General features: G+C 31.2%; 1 protein-coding gene across 1 annotated transcript in view; it reads right to left on the bottom strand.

Annotated features, from left to right (window-relative positions):
• Positions 1-3,997: 3,997 nt before the first annotated feature.
• Positions 3,998-19,943, bottom strand: part of LOC106640118 (histone lysine demethylase PHF8) — a 348,393-nt gene continuing 332,447 nt past the window's right edge. Inside the window, exons 10-11 of the mRNA XM_089595795.1 lie at positions 9,601-9,826; positions 3,998-4,234 (exon numbers count right to left, since the gene is read on the bottom strand). Of these exons, the coding sequence (XP_089451921.1) occupies positions 4,155-4,234; positions 9,601-9,826 (306 nt within the window). The 3' untranslated portion in view covers positions 3,998-4,154. The remainder of the gene's footprint in view (positions 4,235-9,600; positions 9,827-19,943) is intronic.

The raw sequence follows: 19,943 nt of genomic DNA, 5'->3' as shown, positions 1-19,943 counted from the left end.
TTAACATTGTCAGATATCTTCGAGTCTCAATTAATAATGTTGCCATTTATTTGTAACCAGCTTACATCAATTGATTGAGATACACTAGGAAATCTTATTTGTAGCTTGAGATTCTTGTTATGATACGTATACTTGTTATGCAATGAACTTGTTAATTAACCATTAACGTATGAATGAAATTCGATCTGGAAGTACTAAAATATTTATGTGAAAATTCATTAGAACAAAAAAAATTCCTATTAGATTTCGGAGAAAATAGCCACAATTCCATGCAAAAAAACTATTAGGCTAAAAGCTTAATAAGAATCCCTGTGTGCTCCTAAAAAAAATTTACACTTGATCTCTGTGAATGTTTTCTATACTTCATGCTCTCAGATAAGAGCTCCGAAAATAATTCTTTAATTTTCTCTCACCTTCTCTTACTATTCTATTTTTTTTCTAACATTTGCAAAAGAATCGCAAAATATACATTTAAACCTATCAAAAATTACAGGTAAGATTTTAAGGTTGAAGAGTTGACATCACTTAAGAAAATACAGTGGAACAACTTGAGGGAAAAAGTTATCAAGCTTCAAACGTGTACTACATAGTATAACTAATAAGCTCGATTTCTTAAAACATTTTAGAATTTAAAGGTTACGTTAAAGGAATATAAGTTGACAGAGCGTACTTTGAAAAAAATTTGGTTCAAGAGCTTTTGTAAAAAGGCTATCATAATCGACAGTTTATGTAAATCAATAATTTTTAACCTTTTAAGTAAATGATAAATAAATAGGCTAGAGATGTGCAGTTTACACTACTTTTGGCAATAAGATTGAGACTTAATTACAAAAGAAATAAGTCTGGCAGATAATAGATTTGAAAATTCAAGTACAGAAAGATATTCTATTCATGTACTGTAATTACGTGGGCTTTAAACACGACAAAGTTACACGGTATAATTTAAAAGCTTTAAGGGGCCAGTTAAACAATGATTAAAGTGAATACTGTTTTAGAAAAGGTATAAATTTAGAAAACAACGTGGAAAAATTTATTAATAATTTTTCAACTTAACATTTAACACTTTTCAAGTTTTCTCATCAAATAAGAGATTTACATTTTTTTGTTCAGTTTTCCCCAAACTTAAACCTTATTTTTTTTATTCAAGTAGCGAAGTTCAACACAAGTGATTTATACATTTTTTTTGTTCTCTGTATATGAGGTTCTAATACTCAAAACCCAAGATCTCCTACAGTGTGATCAATTTTCATTTACATAAAGCTTTTTTTTAAGGACACAAAACTACAGCTTTTAAATTCAAAAAAAGTGGACAGTGGGTATTGGATACGCAAGTATGAAATTATACTTGTATAAAATTACATGGCAGACAATATAATTATGAGTATAAAATATCTTCTATGAAACAATATCGTGTACGAAGGTGTGCAATTATCATGAAAATGGGTAAACCTACGTTAATTAAGTGTGGTTTCAGTTAATATTACAACATTTAAAAAGTTAACCACTATAAACCATTGTAATGTCGGTAGATTAAAATTACAAACAAATTCTTTTCCCCTGCACATTCCCTAGGAATGTTGTTTTGAAGGCACTAGTGCAAAGACCAATGTGCATCTGAAAAGAGGTGAATCACCTGCAAGTTACTGAGACCTGCAGTACAATGACGATTTATGTACATGCACGCTGGCCTATGCTGACCGGAAATGCAAAACAAAATATTTTTCTACAACCGTGGATACAAAAGTTTAACTGGGAACAGTTAAACTGAAATATTAAAAGCAGATGTAATTTTAGATTAACATAAGGCTAAACATTAGGATAGCTTAGAATTAATACCTAGAAATAAGCGAAAACATTATTAAAAACCAGAATCGTCACAAACAACCAGTCCATACTACACCACTAGCAAACAACTACATTACAAATTAACTATGAAAAACCTGGTACACAACATTAGTAACCTTCAAGGGATTATCTGATTTTTACCATTCAAGTTCGCAAGCTCATGATTTACAGAGTAACCCTTTTTGCATCGCACGAATAATTTCATAAACATACTGCAATAGTCTACTTTGTAATCTTGTTGATTGCTAACACTTTTTTCCGAATGTAAAGGGAAACGGAAAGTAAACCTTCCCTTTTTCTTGACTCGGAGAGAGAGTCCATACGCCTGCCTCCAATAGGGGTAACAGAGTTTCTGATTCCCTAGGGTACCACTAGACGATTCCCTCTCCAACTACCAGCAGAAAAAAAAACCATGTTTACTAAAATTCTACCAAAGTTCCATATTATTTTTGTAACATTGTAAACATTTAAACTACTGGTACAACAAATTATGTTAACTCGCGACAGGCAAGGCACTAGTATTCTAACAACTGCTATTCTTATGATCATTATTACTATTAAAATTATATTATTATGATTATCATTATGATTATTATTATTATTATCATAACTACCACCACTAATATTATAATTATAAGTTATTACGGCAGTAGCCACCGTTTTGGCGTTTAAGTAGTAGTATTATTTAATAAATCACCAATCGTTTGTTCACCCAAGCATCAATCGAATTGTTAAGCGATTTTCACCGCTCTTGTTGCAACAAGTTTAGTTGAACAAACGGCCGGTGTTTAGCATTAGTAAATATTAATAATATTCTGTCATAATGTTAAGGTTAAATGATATTGAAATCCTGTAAAAGTAAAAGGAAGGGCATGAGCAAGTGAATCTCCTTCCCTTCTCTTAACGCAAAGAGGAGAGTGAACCGGATATGGGAAGTGCCAATTTCTGAGTGGCTAAACTAGAGCAGTTCTAGTCAATGGGATTTGCGGCTATTGTCATTTTTGCAAGATTTTCCCCCGGCACGCTCTCCTGCGTTGTTATCGAACCAGCGCGTGACCGAGGTCCGCTACTCCTTATAAAAAAGCCGGGAGGCCCCGGAAAAGCCAGTTAATTTTTATTTTTCACCCTCGAACGGTCCACTGAATAGTTAGAGTCCCCCTCTACTATCACTTAGTCCTCCACGAGCGCGTAGCAAAAACCTCTTTACTTACCTCGGCTCGTACTGGTTCGCCGTGTACCCCAGTTATATTTGAATAAAAGTAGGGCCTCGGCTGGATGCAGGAAACGTTTTTTTTTTTTTTTTATTGGTCGTTTCACTCTCATGCACAACGCACCTATAGAACTATAACTTCACAAAACAAAAAAAATAGACGTTTGCCGGCCTATAGTACTACACATACACTTGGATACATCAATTATCAAGTCATACCACCTATACACAATCATAAAGCTAAAGCCTCTGAAAGCAACATGGATGGTTTTCATGAAACGTGTAGCCACCGTATTTTTATTTCAAAAAACAATAAAAAAATTAGGAAGGCCGTATTTTTAAAGATAGCTTGACGTAGGTGTAAACTGGCTTTGTAAAATATTTAGTTAACTTTTACTAGTGTTACTTAAAAATAAGTCATCTTATTAAAAAATTGAAGAAGATAATTCATTTCATTATATCATTTAAAACTAAAATATGATTCTATCAATTTAGAGTATAAATGTAAGAAATAATCATTTGAACACTGTTAGAAACTGATTCAACCTCAACTTTTTAGCTTTCGATAGCAGATGTAAGGCACTTCATTGATAGATTAATGTTAGTTCAGTGTTGTTATATGGGTTACCTAAGCATGTAAAGTACTTGCATTGGAAAAATAATTAAGTCACTTAAAGCCATTATCCAAGATAGTACAAATCTTAAGCTTCTAGTAAATTTGTTGAAATGTATGTCATAAAATGTGGGTATGAAATACAAAAAAATATTTAGTAACATTGTATGTATGTAAATACAATATAAATCATTTGTACTGATAAATAAAGTATATTTGTTAAAGAAAGTCCACATTTTTTTGTGATAGCAGAATTAGTGAATGCTTCATTTTTAAATTTTATTTAAAATAAATTAAAACAAACAATTTAAAATCATGTAGAAGTAATAATTCTTTGATACTAGTAATTTTCTCTTCTTAGTCTTGAGCTCATTCATTACAACTAATATTTATTGTGATAAATAAACATTAGGAAATCTGTCATATAATAAGCACGTATATGTTTTTTTGGAATTTTCTTTCATCGCTGAGGGTACACCTGTACTTTTAGTGAAACATTCTGTGAATCTTAAGAATCTTTCCCAAGCGCTGTTTGACAGTTTTCATTCCTTTTTTGGGTCTTTGATCTGCAAATAAACAACAACAAAAATTTGTGAAGAACTTGTACATCAAACTTTACTTTTTTACCATTATAACATATTTTTCCAACCCATTTGTCTTACGCTTATCTCTCAAAACGTTACTACATAAACTACAATATATCTGATAATCCACAAGGTGGTCACTTTTTAAATGATGTATGTAACATACGTAGTTTAATTAAGTACTACGATAAATTATTACAAGAAGGTCGAAAAAAGCTTCAGATAAAACATAAGTGTAACTTTACCTAAATAGAACACCAATATTGGAACACAGTCTCCTAGACTATTAAGTGAGCTCATTTTGAATATAAAACATTTGATAAAGAAATGCTTTGTCAGGGCGTGTATGGATGAATAATAAATTTACAACTACTTACTTCTATTAATTAAAAATTTCTACACTCAGGCTTTGATATAATAAATTATTGTATTTATAAAAACATACTTGCTTCTTTCATTTAAAAGTAATTTGCTTGATTAGAATAATATAGATACATACTTATATTTAAAATAGAGCTTCGATAGCTTAGCGGTTAGTACACTGGCCTCCTAGCTGGAAATACTCGAGGGATCGTGGGTTCGAGTCTTGTCAAAAATTTTTGAGATATTTTTCTCGGGCTTTTTCGATGGTACTTAGGATACTGAAACACCACTTATCCAGTTTTTAAAACTAATAGTCGATTTTTTGATAATGTCTGAACCTCCAGGGGCTTTCTTTTCGAAGGAAAGCCAAAATCTGGCCAGCTCACCGGATAAAGTCTCTGTTGGTTATAAAAATGTCGGTACAGCGAGTTAGATGGTTTATTAGCAAAGATCCTTTGAGATAATCGCTACAACCCGTTAATAGTATACAATAGGAATGATGAAAAAGTCATCTTAGGGAAACTTTGCAAGGGGCAACAGAGACTGTCAGCTCAAATGACAAGGTTAGAACGTGCGGCAACGAGTCTCAATAGAAAAACTTCCACTGTGCATGATATGATAGGTATGGTACCAGTGAGGTGACAGGTGAAGGTTGCAGCAGTACACCTCTACACTGATTTGGAGAGAAGGTAGCCTTCGTGAGGAAGCCAGTAGGCTGTCATGGTAAACTGAAAAAAAACTGTATAACGTTTATTTGTTTCTACTTAAATCTTTTCAAAATGTGCAATGACAGGTTATTTTTAGGGTACTAATCTCTTCAGAACTACATGATTCTTTTTTTGGTATATTTAATTCTTTGTCTCTGCATTTTTTATACTGTCTTTTCAGCTGAGACAGTCTAAATTTACTGAGAAATCAAACTTTGTCGTTCCACAAAAAAAGCGATGCGATAATAAATATTAAAAATACACAGCTCTCTGACACTTGTAATAATGATTCGTTGAAGTTCCACTTCTCAAGGTTTTACTAGAACCATTGAGCCTCCTTAATCCCTTAAAATTTTATTTACAAAAAAAGAAATCTTAAAAATTTTTCGCAAGCTTTTAAAATTTATACTTAAAAATTCTCAGAGATTGAAAATTTGTGATTTTGATGACTTTCAGTAGTGTATCGCTCAGTTATTTTGATATTGTATTAAACGTATTATAGATCAAAGTCGACCTCAAAGCAGTACTCTCGAAGTAAAATACATTAATGTCGTGTTACTGAGTTGTAACCAAGAAATTTTTACTTATTTCACTTGTGGTATAGATATAAGTGTATATTTTTAATGACTGGAAATTCAGGAATCATAGGTGTGGAAATAAATATGGATTTATGTGTATAACTTAGTTGTCAAACAATAAGCAATTACAAAAAATTTTTGTCTAAATGATTTTACTTTGAGGTACAGTTTTATCCTTGATCACTAAAACACAATAATGCAATAGTAATCAAGTAATACATCGTTAAAAAATAAGGAAAAATGCATTTCTTTAACTTTGAACATTTTTAACTCTAAAACTAAGCAACTTACTAAAAATGATTATGATACCTTTTTTTAAAAATTAGTTAGAGAATCAGAAATTTTTTTTCAAAACAACAAATAGTAGTTCGAGTTTTGTTGTTTAAAATTACTACCTAAAATAAAAAGTGCTTCCCTAATCGGTTATGGATACTTACAGGCAAACCCGTACAAGAGAATGGACTAAGGCATTCAGAAAATCTTCCTTGAAAAAACTAGAGCGAGAAATCTCCAATTTCTTTGGATACTGAACTCACAGGCTGCAATTTAATTAGCTTGATTGACTAAGTTGGCAAGTGATGTTAGGCTACGTAGTACCTATATGTGGTGGTGTACTCAGATTGGCTTTTAAAAATTTGCTCATAACAGAAGTTGAGAAAGCACATCTACATCAAGAAATGTATAGGTGTGCAGCACCACCTGTGCGATCCAAAGTAATAACTGAAGACTATTTCAGACGTTTTTAAAAGTACTAGGCACTTTTGTACGCAGTGTTTGAGCTGATAGTTATGCTAGATGCTTTTTGGCTTCGAAAATTATTTAATTTTTTGCCTAATATTAATCAAAATGTGGAAGATACATACAGTTATATTTCACACAATTTTCACAGTATTTTATTATCGCAAATGAATTTGAAATACTTTATTTGTGTGTGCATGTATATATATACGTGTAGTTGGAAAAAGATGGACCGTGTGCGAGCTAGGTCATGTGAGAGGAGTAGGGGAAAGAAAGAGATGGAGAAGATTTTGACAGTAGTAGGCTGCGAGCAGGAGCTTTATCACGGCTTTCGATACCTCGCAAAGTCAGTATTTTTTTTCGATAATTTAAGTAAAATTATGGTTGAGCGCATGCGCAGTCTAAGAATTATCGAAAAAAATACTGACTTTTGCGACATATCGAAAGCTGTGATAAAGCCCCAGGGAGACTGAGAGAACTGCTTGACAGGTCTTCGAGAGAGAAGTATGTATACCATGTATGCCATCGAGATGTCGTCCAACCTTCTCCTATTCACCAGCTCATAACGACCTACGGGAGGCATTATCTGTGGCAGGGCTGAAGACGGTACAGTCACAAGAGGCTTGAGGGCAGTGGTCAACATCACGGGGATACTACGCCGAGATCTATCGTGAAGATGACTTGTCTGGTGGTGTAGTACCGTATTACGAGGTAAGGTTAGCGACTAATAGAGAAGTGTGGGAGAGAGACTTCATATGTGGCAACGGAGTGAGATTGTTCGTGTGTAGACTTTGTGTAGTGGCTGAGGGTAAAAAGCGGGCATGTAAATGAGCGAGTGATTGAGGCTAGTGTAAATTTCCTTGTTGTTGAGAACAAACGGGGAGTCAAGATCGCTAAGAGATAGAGAAAAAGAGAAAGAGAGAAGGAGAGAGTGAGAGAAATCGACAGAACAGAGTGACGCATGCGTAACGGCGCGGATCAGATTGTCTGAGAGGAAGACGTTTGGGTTGGAGAAGAGAGCTATACGGGTGTAACCACTCGAATCGCGGGCGTACCGATACGAGAAGTTACAGTACTGCGTGATAAAAAGGTGTATCGAGAGTGTAGTGGAAATTTGAAGTGCGTTATCTAAGTCTCGGCAGTCAGCGAGAGATCGTCTGTCCACTGTGGTAGGATGTAATGCAAGTGTGTGTGTTCAAAATGTTGCACTTAGTCTTAGCAGTTGACGAGGGGCTGGCTGAACGTTGCGATAGGACGTCGTAAAGTGTGTGTATTTGTGTGTGCATTCACAGCGTCATCTGAGTCTCTGCAAATCGGATAGTGAGGCCGACGGTAGGATTCTCTGCGGACAGAGAGGATATGCAGTGCATGTATTCGTCATCAAGTCGATGCATGAAGTGGCTCGTGATTGTAGGTGTTGCGTGGTGGCCAAGTATTCTCGCGATCGAATCACATTATCGTAACCTCAGAGCTAGCCGTTCTCTAGGTCACGTTCAGGGAACTTGATGTGTGTGTGTGCGTGTATATGTATGTAGGTTTGCGGGTGTGGGTGTATGAGTGCAGGAGTGCGTGAACAAATCTGCGACTTGCAAGTTTGCACTAGGGGTAGCGTCAATTCTTTATAATTGTTTATCTAATGTAAATGAAATAAACGTGTCATATGAAAGTGAAATCCGTGTTAGTGTGTTTATTTATACAAGTGTGTTATGTATATATCCTGGTCATTTACCCTCGGGAACTGTCCGCATTCCAACGGACAGTCCGGTGTGTCGGGACAGGTTCTCGTCAACGTGAAAACGTCGCTTGGGCTAGAAAAATGCAACGTTACAATTTTGAATAATGACAATTCTCAATCTCTGTCAACAAACTGTCAAAATTTTTCATATGAAAGCCTGTTACTTGGCCAAATGATCATGTTGCACACTGTTTTGTATGGAATTGCAATGAAAAATCATTGATACAAACAGAAAACTTTTTCGAAAAAAACTGTTTAAGAAAGAGCTCGAAGAACTGGACTTAAATGTATTCAGTATATCATTGGAAGTTTCCACCTTACCGATTACCTTACTTTAATAAAATTTTCATGAATCATTCATTTCATGCTTATTCAAACGAAAAGAAATGAGGAAACGCTTGAAGTTAATGCTTTGGCGAATAAGTCAAGCCCAAACTTATTGTTATCAGCTGCGAATGAAGAAAGGTTGCATAAGGATAATCAAACTAAACTTAAGGGTTTATAATTAGTTTTAAGAAATTTACTGCATTACCCGGAGTTTCTGCCTTACTGGCTACTTTATGTTAAAAAATTTATTATTTTTTTCATCTTACAGCTAGTTTCGCTTAAAATAATGAATTGACGCACAGAGCTGGTATTTTGACAAATTCATGAAGCTTACATATATTGTAATTAAACGCAAATTAGGAGAGAAAATTTGTACCTCGTTATTATTAATTAGAGTGCATGGCAATAAAGATAACGAGATGCAACTTTTGTTAAGTACTGTTTACATCTAGTTACAATAAGTTTGGGCTTCATTTATCCTTTAAAGCATTAACTTTGTGCGTTTTTTTTTTGTTTTTTACTGAAATAAGCATAAAATAAATGAATAATTATAATTAACTTAAGTAAGCTAACTGGAAAGGTAGAAACTCTTAATTATGAACAAAATGCCTTTAAAAACTATGGACATTCTAGAAAAAAATTCATTAGCAAAAAAACTCAATATTGTTTAACATTGTACCTGAATGAGTTACGTTTTTTTTTGCTTTTTTGTAACAAAATATTTCCAAAGCCATGGCATTTTAATTTTTTCAATAATTTATTTTTCTCCTATGTATATTTATTAAAGTTTTTACAAACTTCCATATGTATTATCAGCTACGTAAATCTACGCAATCAGTAGTCAATAAGTTAAAAAAAATTAATGTAATAGTTATTCAAATAAATTGATTAAAAACTTACCAACTAAGACAGAAGCAGCAAGTTTTGCTTTTACGTTTTCTAATCGATGGGATTCAGTTAAAATTGTGGGGAAAGCATCCAAATTCAAATTTTCACATAGGAGCCGAGGCTCTAGTGTTTTAGTTTTTCGAGTAGATACGACGTCAATTGTTTTTTTGGAGGCTGGATATTTTTCTGTTGCTGCAGACTTTCGGTCTTTATTTGTCGGTGACACTCGCTTTGCACACTAAAAAATACACACAAATATATACACACAAATATATGCACACACACACATTATATATATATTATATTTCTGAATTCAATTAAAATAAAATCAGCATTGACTTAGTAATATGAGTCAACATAAAATATTTTAAGTACATAAATAATCTAAGATATAGTTTTTATCGTGATATTCAATAATTTAATGCATGAATACCATCTTATTCAAAGCAAGTTACAGTCGTAACAGCTCTTATACTACATAAATCTTGTAGTAAATAATAAAGCTTGTTAGCAACACGTATGGGCCGTGTGTGTCTGTGGCTGCAATTGCCACTGAATTGTACAAATAAGTCTAACGTTTGAGAAAATAGATAAATTTTAATTGTTCTCTTTATTGTTTAACCATCCTTGTTTACAAAGCTTCCTTAATTAAACAGTTCTTGATGTCTCTCATGTAAACATCACTACATTTTTTAAAAACGGTACATTCTATAACCGTATTGAATATATTAAATCATTTAATTCCTTTGTTACAAAAAATATACCCAATAAAGAACTAACAGCGTTAGCAAATAATTTTTTCAAAAAGCTTCTTGAAAATGTTCTATTTCATTGAATTCCAATTTTCTTTTTCTTGAGAACATTTATGATTTTTAATTATTGGTCAATTTCTCTGTCCGAGTCGATAAAAAAATTAAATTTTAATTGATTAAAGGCAAATGTTTTAAAATTTTTACCAATTTATTGGCACAAAACATTTTAACATTTTTTTTGGAATATTCTTTTGTAAAATAATCTATGTAAGGAATTACTGCTTTATCAAATTATAAAATTTTTACAAAAAATTTATAATCTTATTCGCCAATACGGCAAACCTTCTGAAAATTTTTTATAGAAGACGTTTTTATAAAGAAATTGACAACATCGTAAAGTAACATAAAATTAACAAAAAGTCGTTTAAAAAGCTATTTTATTATTTAGGAATAATACGTAATTAAAAATAAAGCGCAAGCACAATCACATTCCTAATTCTTTTCTTATCATAATATTTTTTTTTTCATTTTACATTTTTTTCAATTCCTATTGTGAAAAATCCTATAGCAACCATAAAAATCGTAAAAACTTATTGATACGTCAATTTTCTGTATCCATTAAAATTAGGTTACAAAAAAATATTAATAACAAAGTCGAGATATCTTTCTTTAATGGTAATAGGTATCCAAAAACAAAAAAAGAGCCGAATGATGGTAAACGTTTGATCTCTGAAATGTTACACATTACCTCTAACATTCATAATATAAATAAGAAAGAAGATGTTTATAATTTAAGTCGCACTTATCGAAGTTTCTTTAATTCTGTACGTTTTTAAAGACTCTGTACGTTCTTAGAATTGTATACTGACAATGTGATATGTGAACTGAGGGCTCGGGTCATCGCACTGCAAACTTATATATATATATGTGTGTGTGTGTGTGTGTTTGTTATAAAAGCGGGGTACATTGCGGTGTTGGGGCCTTTGCCAGTTTAACGTGCGTGTGAGCCATTTGCTCGATACGTTAAATAAATTGTCTTTCAAGGTTTAAATTAAGGTAATTTATTTGTCAGTTCTACATTATATGTATCTGTTGTTTATATTGTAATAATTTATTATTGTTAATAAAGCCTGAAGAAGTCGACACACCAGTCGACGGGACGTCGCTTAAACTAAGTGTTTTTATTTGCCCCAGAAGATCAACGAAATAAACTTATATATAATAAAGGAATGCATGAAATAGTCAGTAGTGCGATAAGTTTTCGAACATGTGCCTTTTAATGGTAGTAATCAAATAAACCTCGACAATTTTAGGTCCATACTTGCAGACATAACCCTAATAAATACCGATTCATGCTTTTTTTGTCACTGTCATTCACTACAATTAATAAAAAATAAGAGTTAAAAGCCAACATAACCTAAAAAAATATCTAAGTATTAAATTTTGTTAGTTTCTGCGCCAAGTAACATATAAATTTGTGATTAAAACTTTCAAAAGTAAAACAGAGTCGTGATTATTCTTTTTTGAACATACGAACTATGAGTTCTAGAGTTTAAAAAACCATTAAAAAAATGTAAAAAAACTTTGTTAAGGTTGGAAAAAAAAAAAGAAATACAAAATTATGTTACGTAGCGTTAAAATTTATAGAATCATAAATAAAAAAATAAGTGTCTGAATAAATTTTTTAATATATATATCTACTGATTATAAATAGTAAAACGATACTTAACATTTTCAAAGCCATACTTGCAGACATAACCTCATGGTGACCATAAAACAAAAGTCGTGATTTGTAATAATATGAAATGATAATGAAACTGACAGAAACTACTGTAACAAATCATTAACACTAAAGAGCCAACATAACCTTACAAAATATCAAAACATTTAATTACTTGTTTTCTGCCATAAAAATCATAGAGTCTTGTAAAAGAAACTTTTTTCAGAAAAATGGTATCGGGATACCTCAAACAACGTATCCATGGTGTAAAAAATACATAAGGTGGGCTCGTCAGCCACCAAACCGATCAGCCAATCAGGAGGCTTGGAACAAGCGACCTTCCATATTGGATTTTCCACCAATGAGCGTTGAGAGCGCGTTGTTCAACAACTTACACTTTATTGCTAAAAATAAATACAACTTACCTCGAAAAGCAGTTTAAAATTAAAAGCTTTGTTCGTACGATAACGTAAATTAGATTGCCAGAGATGAACGAAAAAACTGATATCTGATGTTAAAACTTCACATTAAAAAAAAAATGTAAAATTTGTTTGTTCAAATATTTAATATACTGTATTTATCGTATATCTCACAAATAATCACATGATTATATAGAATTATATTTATATAGAAAAAAGTGCACCTAACAAATTTTAATTATATCATTTATCGATAAAATTTTTTACCCTATACTCTTGTTTACGTGTAGCAGTAGTTCGATACGCGCTCTCTACACTCATTGGTGGAAAATCCAATATCGAAGGTCGCTTGTTTCAAGCCTCCTGATTGGCTGATCGGTTCGGTAGCTGAAGAGCCCACCTTATGTATTTTTTACACCATAAACGTACCTCTACGTACCTCTACATACCTTTAAAAGTTGTGACTTTTAATTTTTTCGTCATGCTAATTCAATAGTAGATCAAAACACGTTATTTGTGATTATATTTACTTTTAATAAAACTAACACAATCTACAGATACTTAGCGTTAATGTGAAGAAGTGAGCATAACCTTTAAAAAATAATAAAAAACTTAATTTTTCTTTGTTCTTGCCCTAAACGACACATCAGTTTAAAATCATTCACTATATTTTTTATCGCTACTTGCTCTAGAAAAACAGACTTTGTCTCTGTTGCATAATAATGACATATCTAAATACAGCTAACACTATGTATAGATTTCTAACAAGGCTTCCTCCAACGCCTTAGGCTCCGGATGATTGCTTTAAGTTATTGAAACAAGCTCTGACGGTATTCACAGTGTTTGTTCCTTTTTCTTGAAGTACTTGTTCAACTCTTGATTCAAATGTGTCATGAAGATATTTCTGGACTTCAGTCCTTTGATTTTTAAATGTATCTGTACATAACAGATCTCATCATTTTTTTTTATTTTAACTGTCAAAGATCAAAAATAAAAGAATTCGTAGTCTTTAAGCGTAAAGTTAAAAAAGCTAATATGAGGGTAGAAACATAAGAGCATGCATAAATCTCAACTCGTTTTTTTATTATTTTTTATATAATTTAATTGCGTTTTGGTAATAATCATTATTTGTAGAAATGTGTGAGATAATTAAAAGTAAAATAATCAATAATACATCCAAAACTGAAGACTAAAGTTCATCTTTTAATTAAAGAAGTTATTATTGTTATTTTTCGTTTAAAACAAATGAAGGTACTGCGTTTGCAATTAATTATTGAAATAAAATTTTATTTAATGAAAGTTTCTTAATAAAAAAAGGTAAATGAACAAAGATTATACAATAATTAGGAAGATATCAAAAGTATACGTAACTGCAAGTTTGAGTGAAACTTTGATATTAATAATAATTTTTTCCTTTTTTTCTTAATTTTTGAGATGCTATAAGCAATGAACATTTTAAATAGAAAAAAAGATAAAACGACTAGTTCTTAAATTTCAAATTTAATCACACATCTTTACCATCTTTATTTTACCATTTCCTTCTATTAGTTTTTCCTACTTATTGAATGAACTGAAACTTGAACTCACGCCAATTTAGTTAACGAAATTAATACGTTCACTAGAGTTTTAGCACTAAAGGGTACCCTGAATCAAGGAATTTACATTTTTATTTTGTCTTCATGAAACAAAAAGCTCTATTTTTAATTATCAAGGAGCTTACCACCTTAATATTGTGAGTGTCAAAAAATCGTGCATAGTAAAAAAAAACATGCGAATAGAATACGACTTATGGTGTTCTTACTTTGTTGGATTCATGTTGGATTCATGTACTTAGTTGACTTTGTACATACTACTATAGTTTTTTTTGGTTTAAAAACTTTGTTTGCTTCAGTTTGTCCGTGGAAGGGCCGCTTCCATTGCGAGCTAAGTCCAAACCACGTCGAAAGCAAATTTTACAAAAGGATAAACAAGATTTGAAAGTTCAAATCAGAAGTGGCATTTATTTGTAATCAATTGGTATGTACATTTGCTGACTGAGTGAAGCGTTCAGCTTAGCAGCGGCGCTTTCTTGGACTGACTGTGCTACGCAAAGCACGGTAGATGTATAAACTCTTATGCGAATGTTCGAGAAGATTTAGTTTAGGTAGTATTAGATTAGATAAGAGTACATTTAGTCCCTGCAGATAACAACCTTTGAACGGATTATAAAAGATTAATCTCCTTTGAAGTTTAAATGTATAAATGTATAAATGTAACAATGTAACACAGTCTCAAGAGTATTGTTTTAATCCAAGTAACGAAATGTATGAAATACAAACAAGTAAATTCGAATAAGTAATAGCCATTTTAAATATCCTAGCAATGTTGCATGGCAGTAAGAAGAACAATAAATTTTACGGCACATTTTTAGCATTAGCTTACATTAAACTGAAGAAGTTAAATAAAATTTTTTAACTTTGTACATACATTCCCATAAAACTCAGCATATAATTGTATTCATCTAATAGAATGATAACATTTACGGATATTTAATGGTATGGATAATTCAAGAGATCTTATCTGAGTTATTTTTTGTCGATAATTTCAATGTAATTCTCTGACCCAAGTACAATAAATTTTCAAAACATTTATTTAAACAATTTAATAAGCTTGGACCAAATTGTAACAGGTACATGTTTTCATCATCGATTATGAAGTCAATATATTGTAAGCACACACAGAGATAAGGGCGAAAGGAAGCAAAGGGTTACAGAGACGTGCGGGTGTCTAACAGAAAAAGGAAAAAAGATTCAAGAAGAATGAGGAAAGAGAGAGGACGACAAAGACTCACAGTAATCTAGCAGGCCTAGAGAAAGGAGTCCAACATCACCCTTAGTCGTAATAAACTAGTCAAGAGTTGCATTATTCAAGGACTTTCGGAATCCATTGAGAAACGCTGTTAACATTACTTGTCGTCTCTGTTTTATTTCCATGTATGCGTATCAAAATTTTAATAAATGCAAAGACGTTAAGTTTTTATTTAATGTCACCGAACTACGTATATACATATATATAAATATATATATATATATTTTTCTTGTTCATCTAATAGTTTTTTTTATTGTATCATTTGAATAAATTAAATAAACAATTATAAAAAATGAATATTTCTTACACATTTATTGCAACGTTCTATTTAATAAGTCTGGTGCCTTTTACCAAAAGAAAAGCCTTATTTAAAATTGAATCGATGGTATAATAATAGACATTTAAATCGACGTGACGCAAAAGGACCATCACATGTTTTACGCACAGGTCTGCAAAATTGTAAAAAAAAAAAATTTATATTATTATCAAAGTACTATAAAAATATAGCAGAAATGCGGTAAATACAAGTGATGTTCTGTGAAAAAAAAGACCGCTAATTTTAATGAATGTTATATAAATGTTCTAATGATTAACCCGAAGGCTCCAGCATTTTTTGTTTTTTTTTTCATAAATTTGAATATTATTTAGTGTGATAAAAAAATATTTTTTTTACCTATACCATTGTTTTCTCCTTCTTTTCTCGTCTTCCCAATCGCTTGATGTATTAATGGATTCAATATGTTCGGCAATTCGTAAAGCTTCCCTCAAGAAATCAACATTTATTTTATCACTTTCGAGTAATTCAAGGGTTCAACGCCTAAGTGTACTACGACTAGCATCATCGACATGAACTTGATTTCTTCCTACTCCTTCGGATATTTTTCTACTTTTTGGACGACACCTACCTTTACGTCTAATGCTATCATCTTCCATCATTTAATCTCATTCTTTTAAGCGTAGGCATCAATTACAAGAATCATTTAATTCTATTGTTTGACCAAAAAATTAACGTATAAACATTGATATTACTGTTCATCACTAATCTTCAAACACTCTTAAATGAAAAAATGTATGAACTAAAATAACGTCCAATAGTGGTACTGTCGAATTTTGTATTTATCAAAAAACAAAATGACCTTTAAGCCGTTTGGATAATAGCCCGGTCCTCATTAGGTACGGAAATCTATGAGAAGTAAAAAATTTTTTACAGTATAAATTTTGGTAAATATATAAAACGCAAATTAAGTTAGGTGTATAATGCACCTCTGACTCTTACAAAAGGGATGTAAAATCATTATACAGTCAGAGTTTCCAGTTTCGTTGCTTTTATACCCTGCACATACACAAATCACACAGTATACGCACATAATACAATCAAATAAGAATCGCAAGCAGTTCCTTGTGGGACACACGTAAGCAGATCATGTTTTCCTAATACCATAAATGAAACTGCAGTTTTGTCGGTCAAACATCGAGAGCTGTAAAATTAAGAATGGCAGAATATAAAAGAGACATAGAGAAAAAAAGGATACATCTGTATTATCACAACATAGCATTGAATTTACACACAACTTCAATTTTGATAAAATAAAAATTTTAGACACGGAACAAAATTATAAAAAGCGCCTGTTTTCTGAAATGTTAAATATACATTATTTCAATAATAATATTAATAGACAACAAGATACAGAAAAATTGAAAAATTGTTACGAGTCTCTTGTTAAGTCAATTAAGAAAGGAGGCTAACTTGATGTACATGATTTAAGGGCCCCTGAACATGATCTGTTTACGTGTGCCTCACTTGGAACTGCTTGCGATTATTATTTAATTGTAGTATGTGCGTATACTGTGTCATTTGTGTATGTGCAGGGTATAAAAGCAACGAAACTTGAAACTCTGACTACATTACGATTTTACATTCCCTTCATAAGAGTCAGAGGTATATTGTACACTTTACTTAATTGCGTTTATTGTGTTTACCAAAATTGGTATTGTAAAGAATTTTTTTTATTACTAATAGATTTTTGTACCAGATGAGGGCCAAGACATTGTACAAACGGCCGAAACGTCGTTTTGTTTTTTGATAAATACAAAATTTGACAGTACCACCATTGGATGTTATTTTAATTATTAACCAACATAATACAAAGAAATAAGAAAATAAAACAGCATAAGACGTCTTATATTATGAAAAATTTTATTTTACTCGGCTTCAAAACATTTTTGACCATTTTATCATCTGTAACATTTGAAGAAAAATCCAATGTACTGATCCATGTTTATTTGAAAAACAAAAGAAAGGTTATTGTGGTATCAATTCGGTGTATGGTTAATAGTAAAAAAAAATGTTTCTTTATAAATTTTATTTATGTATATTGGTATGCCCTGTTCTACATTCATAAAAAAATCAATATAGAAAAAATGTATACGACTTTAATAATGTGCATGAAACAAACAAGTTCAAACAAAATTTTTTCTACTAACAACTATATACCTAAACTGAAACCACGCTAATAGAATCTTATTAAGAGAGTTAAAAAGCAAAAAGACTTTTCCTGCAATTTTTTGGAATTCTCAGCACAACCGCGGATGAATATTATTGACCATGAAAAAAAATTTAGCGAGGCCTAGTAATACAGTTTTCGAGATATTAAAGTTTGGATGTTAAACTTTTTCTACAGGAGCGGTAGAAAAACGTCTGATTCGGAGTAAAATTTTAAAGAAAATCATTAATAACTTACGAACGCTTCTGCTGATTTTTCTAAAAAAAAAACAACGTTGCATTTGACATTGTCAGTAAACTGTAAAAAAAGTTTCAAAACACCTAGCCGTACAGGATAGGATTATGGATCAGATTATTGCTAATGGACCGGTCGAAAATGTTTAGAAGCTAAGTAAGATTTCATTATTCGAGTGTGTTTGACGGTTAGTGATAAACAGCAGTATTACCGATATGAAAAACGTGCGTGTTATAATTTAGTAATAAAAATAAAGTACATTGCAAACTATCCTGAATGGTTTCACATGTAAAATAATCTAAAATCAAGCATAGTTGCTCTATTTTAAAATTTCTTGAGGTCAGGAAACATCAGTGATCAGCGCATTCAAAAAAAAATATTTTTTTTAGTCTATTGAATATTAATGATAGTATATTTATTTAAAAATTTTTTGACAAGTAAAACGATTAAAAACTGTATAAAACTGCTTTACTTCAAAATTTTATGAGGTTAGGAAAAGTTAGTGATATTTTAAACTACAAAAGAGTATGGATATATATTTAAGTATGGAAAGTATTCGTAAAAACTATTTTTTAAATATTTCTCGACGTGCAAAACGATCAATAACTCCCTAAAAAACTAAGTTTGGATTCGTAATCAGCAATAAACTTTTTAAACTTTTGTGAGTACTCATTATCATCTAAGTTAATTCTATAATAAAGAGATAAACATAGCTCTCTCTTTTGAACTGAATGAACAAAAAATAGCTTAAATCATGAAAAAGTGACCATTGCCCATCAATATAGAAGGTTATGTATTCACTTCATAAATGTCCCATAAATCCATGTCAATTTTTACGATGACTTTGCATTACAAGCAAGTTATTAAGTAAAAAAAGTGGTAGATAGTTTGAAAAAAAAGTAGTAATTCAAAGTCTTAGACGAAACATATAAGGCTTGCAATCGTAACGCGTAGAAAAAAATTTTAATCACGATTTCCTACATTACATTAGGCTAAGCCGTTCATGATTAAGAAGTCAATTTTTTTCCAAAACATCTTGGCTTTACAGTTTTAACGTTAAGTAAGTTACTCGTTTTTTTAATATGTAACGAGATCAATACGACCAAAACAGCATAAAACGCTATTTTTCAAGGCTATGTCTACAGTTGTAGCCTCAAAATTATAAAGTGATAAAAAATTACTGATGATTAAATAATAATTATTTAAAACACGCTATGACCCTTACTATTTCATTTATTATATTAAAGATTTTTTAAGCATTTGTTTTATCCTAAACTTTCTAACCTTAACACAATTACTTCAGATCTTTTATATAGTTTTTTTGTAATTTACAACAGACAATCTGTGATTTTAGAAAAGAAAATCACGGTACCGTTTCCCAGTCAAAAGTTGTGTTCACTTCTTTACGTTAACGTTTAGTATCTGTAAATTGTGTTAGTTTTATTAAAAGTAAATATAATCACAAATAACGTGTTTTGATCTACTGTAAAATTAAATTGACAAAAAAATTTTAAGTCACAACTTTAGAGGTTATGTCTGCAAGTATGGACTTAAGAATGTACAATAATATTGAAATAGTCATTATTAAATTCCACATACTTAAAAACACACTAAAGCACATAGTAATTTATTTATTTAAGTATAAATTCTATCGTCAAATTAAAAGTTTAAAGTAATTCTTGTTTTTCTTGAGGTTTCGAACCTCAAAATGATTGCTTTAGATCTTTTTTAAGTTTTTTTTATTTTGCTATGGATAACTGTGTTTAAAAAAAAAGTAATTACGACATCATTGTTTTATCAAAAGTTTATTAGATAAGGCTACATAATTTTCAGGGCAGAAACCAAAAAAATTAAATGTTTTAATCTTTTTTAAGGTTAT

This window comes from Copidosoma floridanum, unplaced genomic scaffold (assembly GCF_036245765.1).
Source record: "Copidosoma floridanum isolate Cflo_tuat_1 unplaced genomic scaffold, Cflo_Japanese_pri ptg000004l, whole genome shotgun sequence".
Lineage (NCBI taxonomy): Eukaryota > Metazoa > Arthropoda > Insecta > Hymenoptera > Encyrtidae > Copidosoma > Copidosoma floridanum.
The sequence above is the reverse complement of the archived record's forward strand: the minus strand, read 5'-3'. Positions and strand labels throughout refer to the sequence as shown.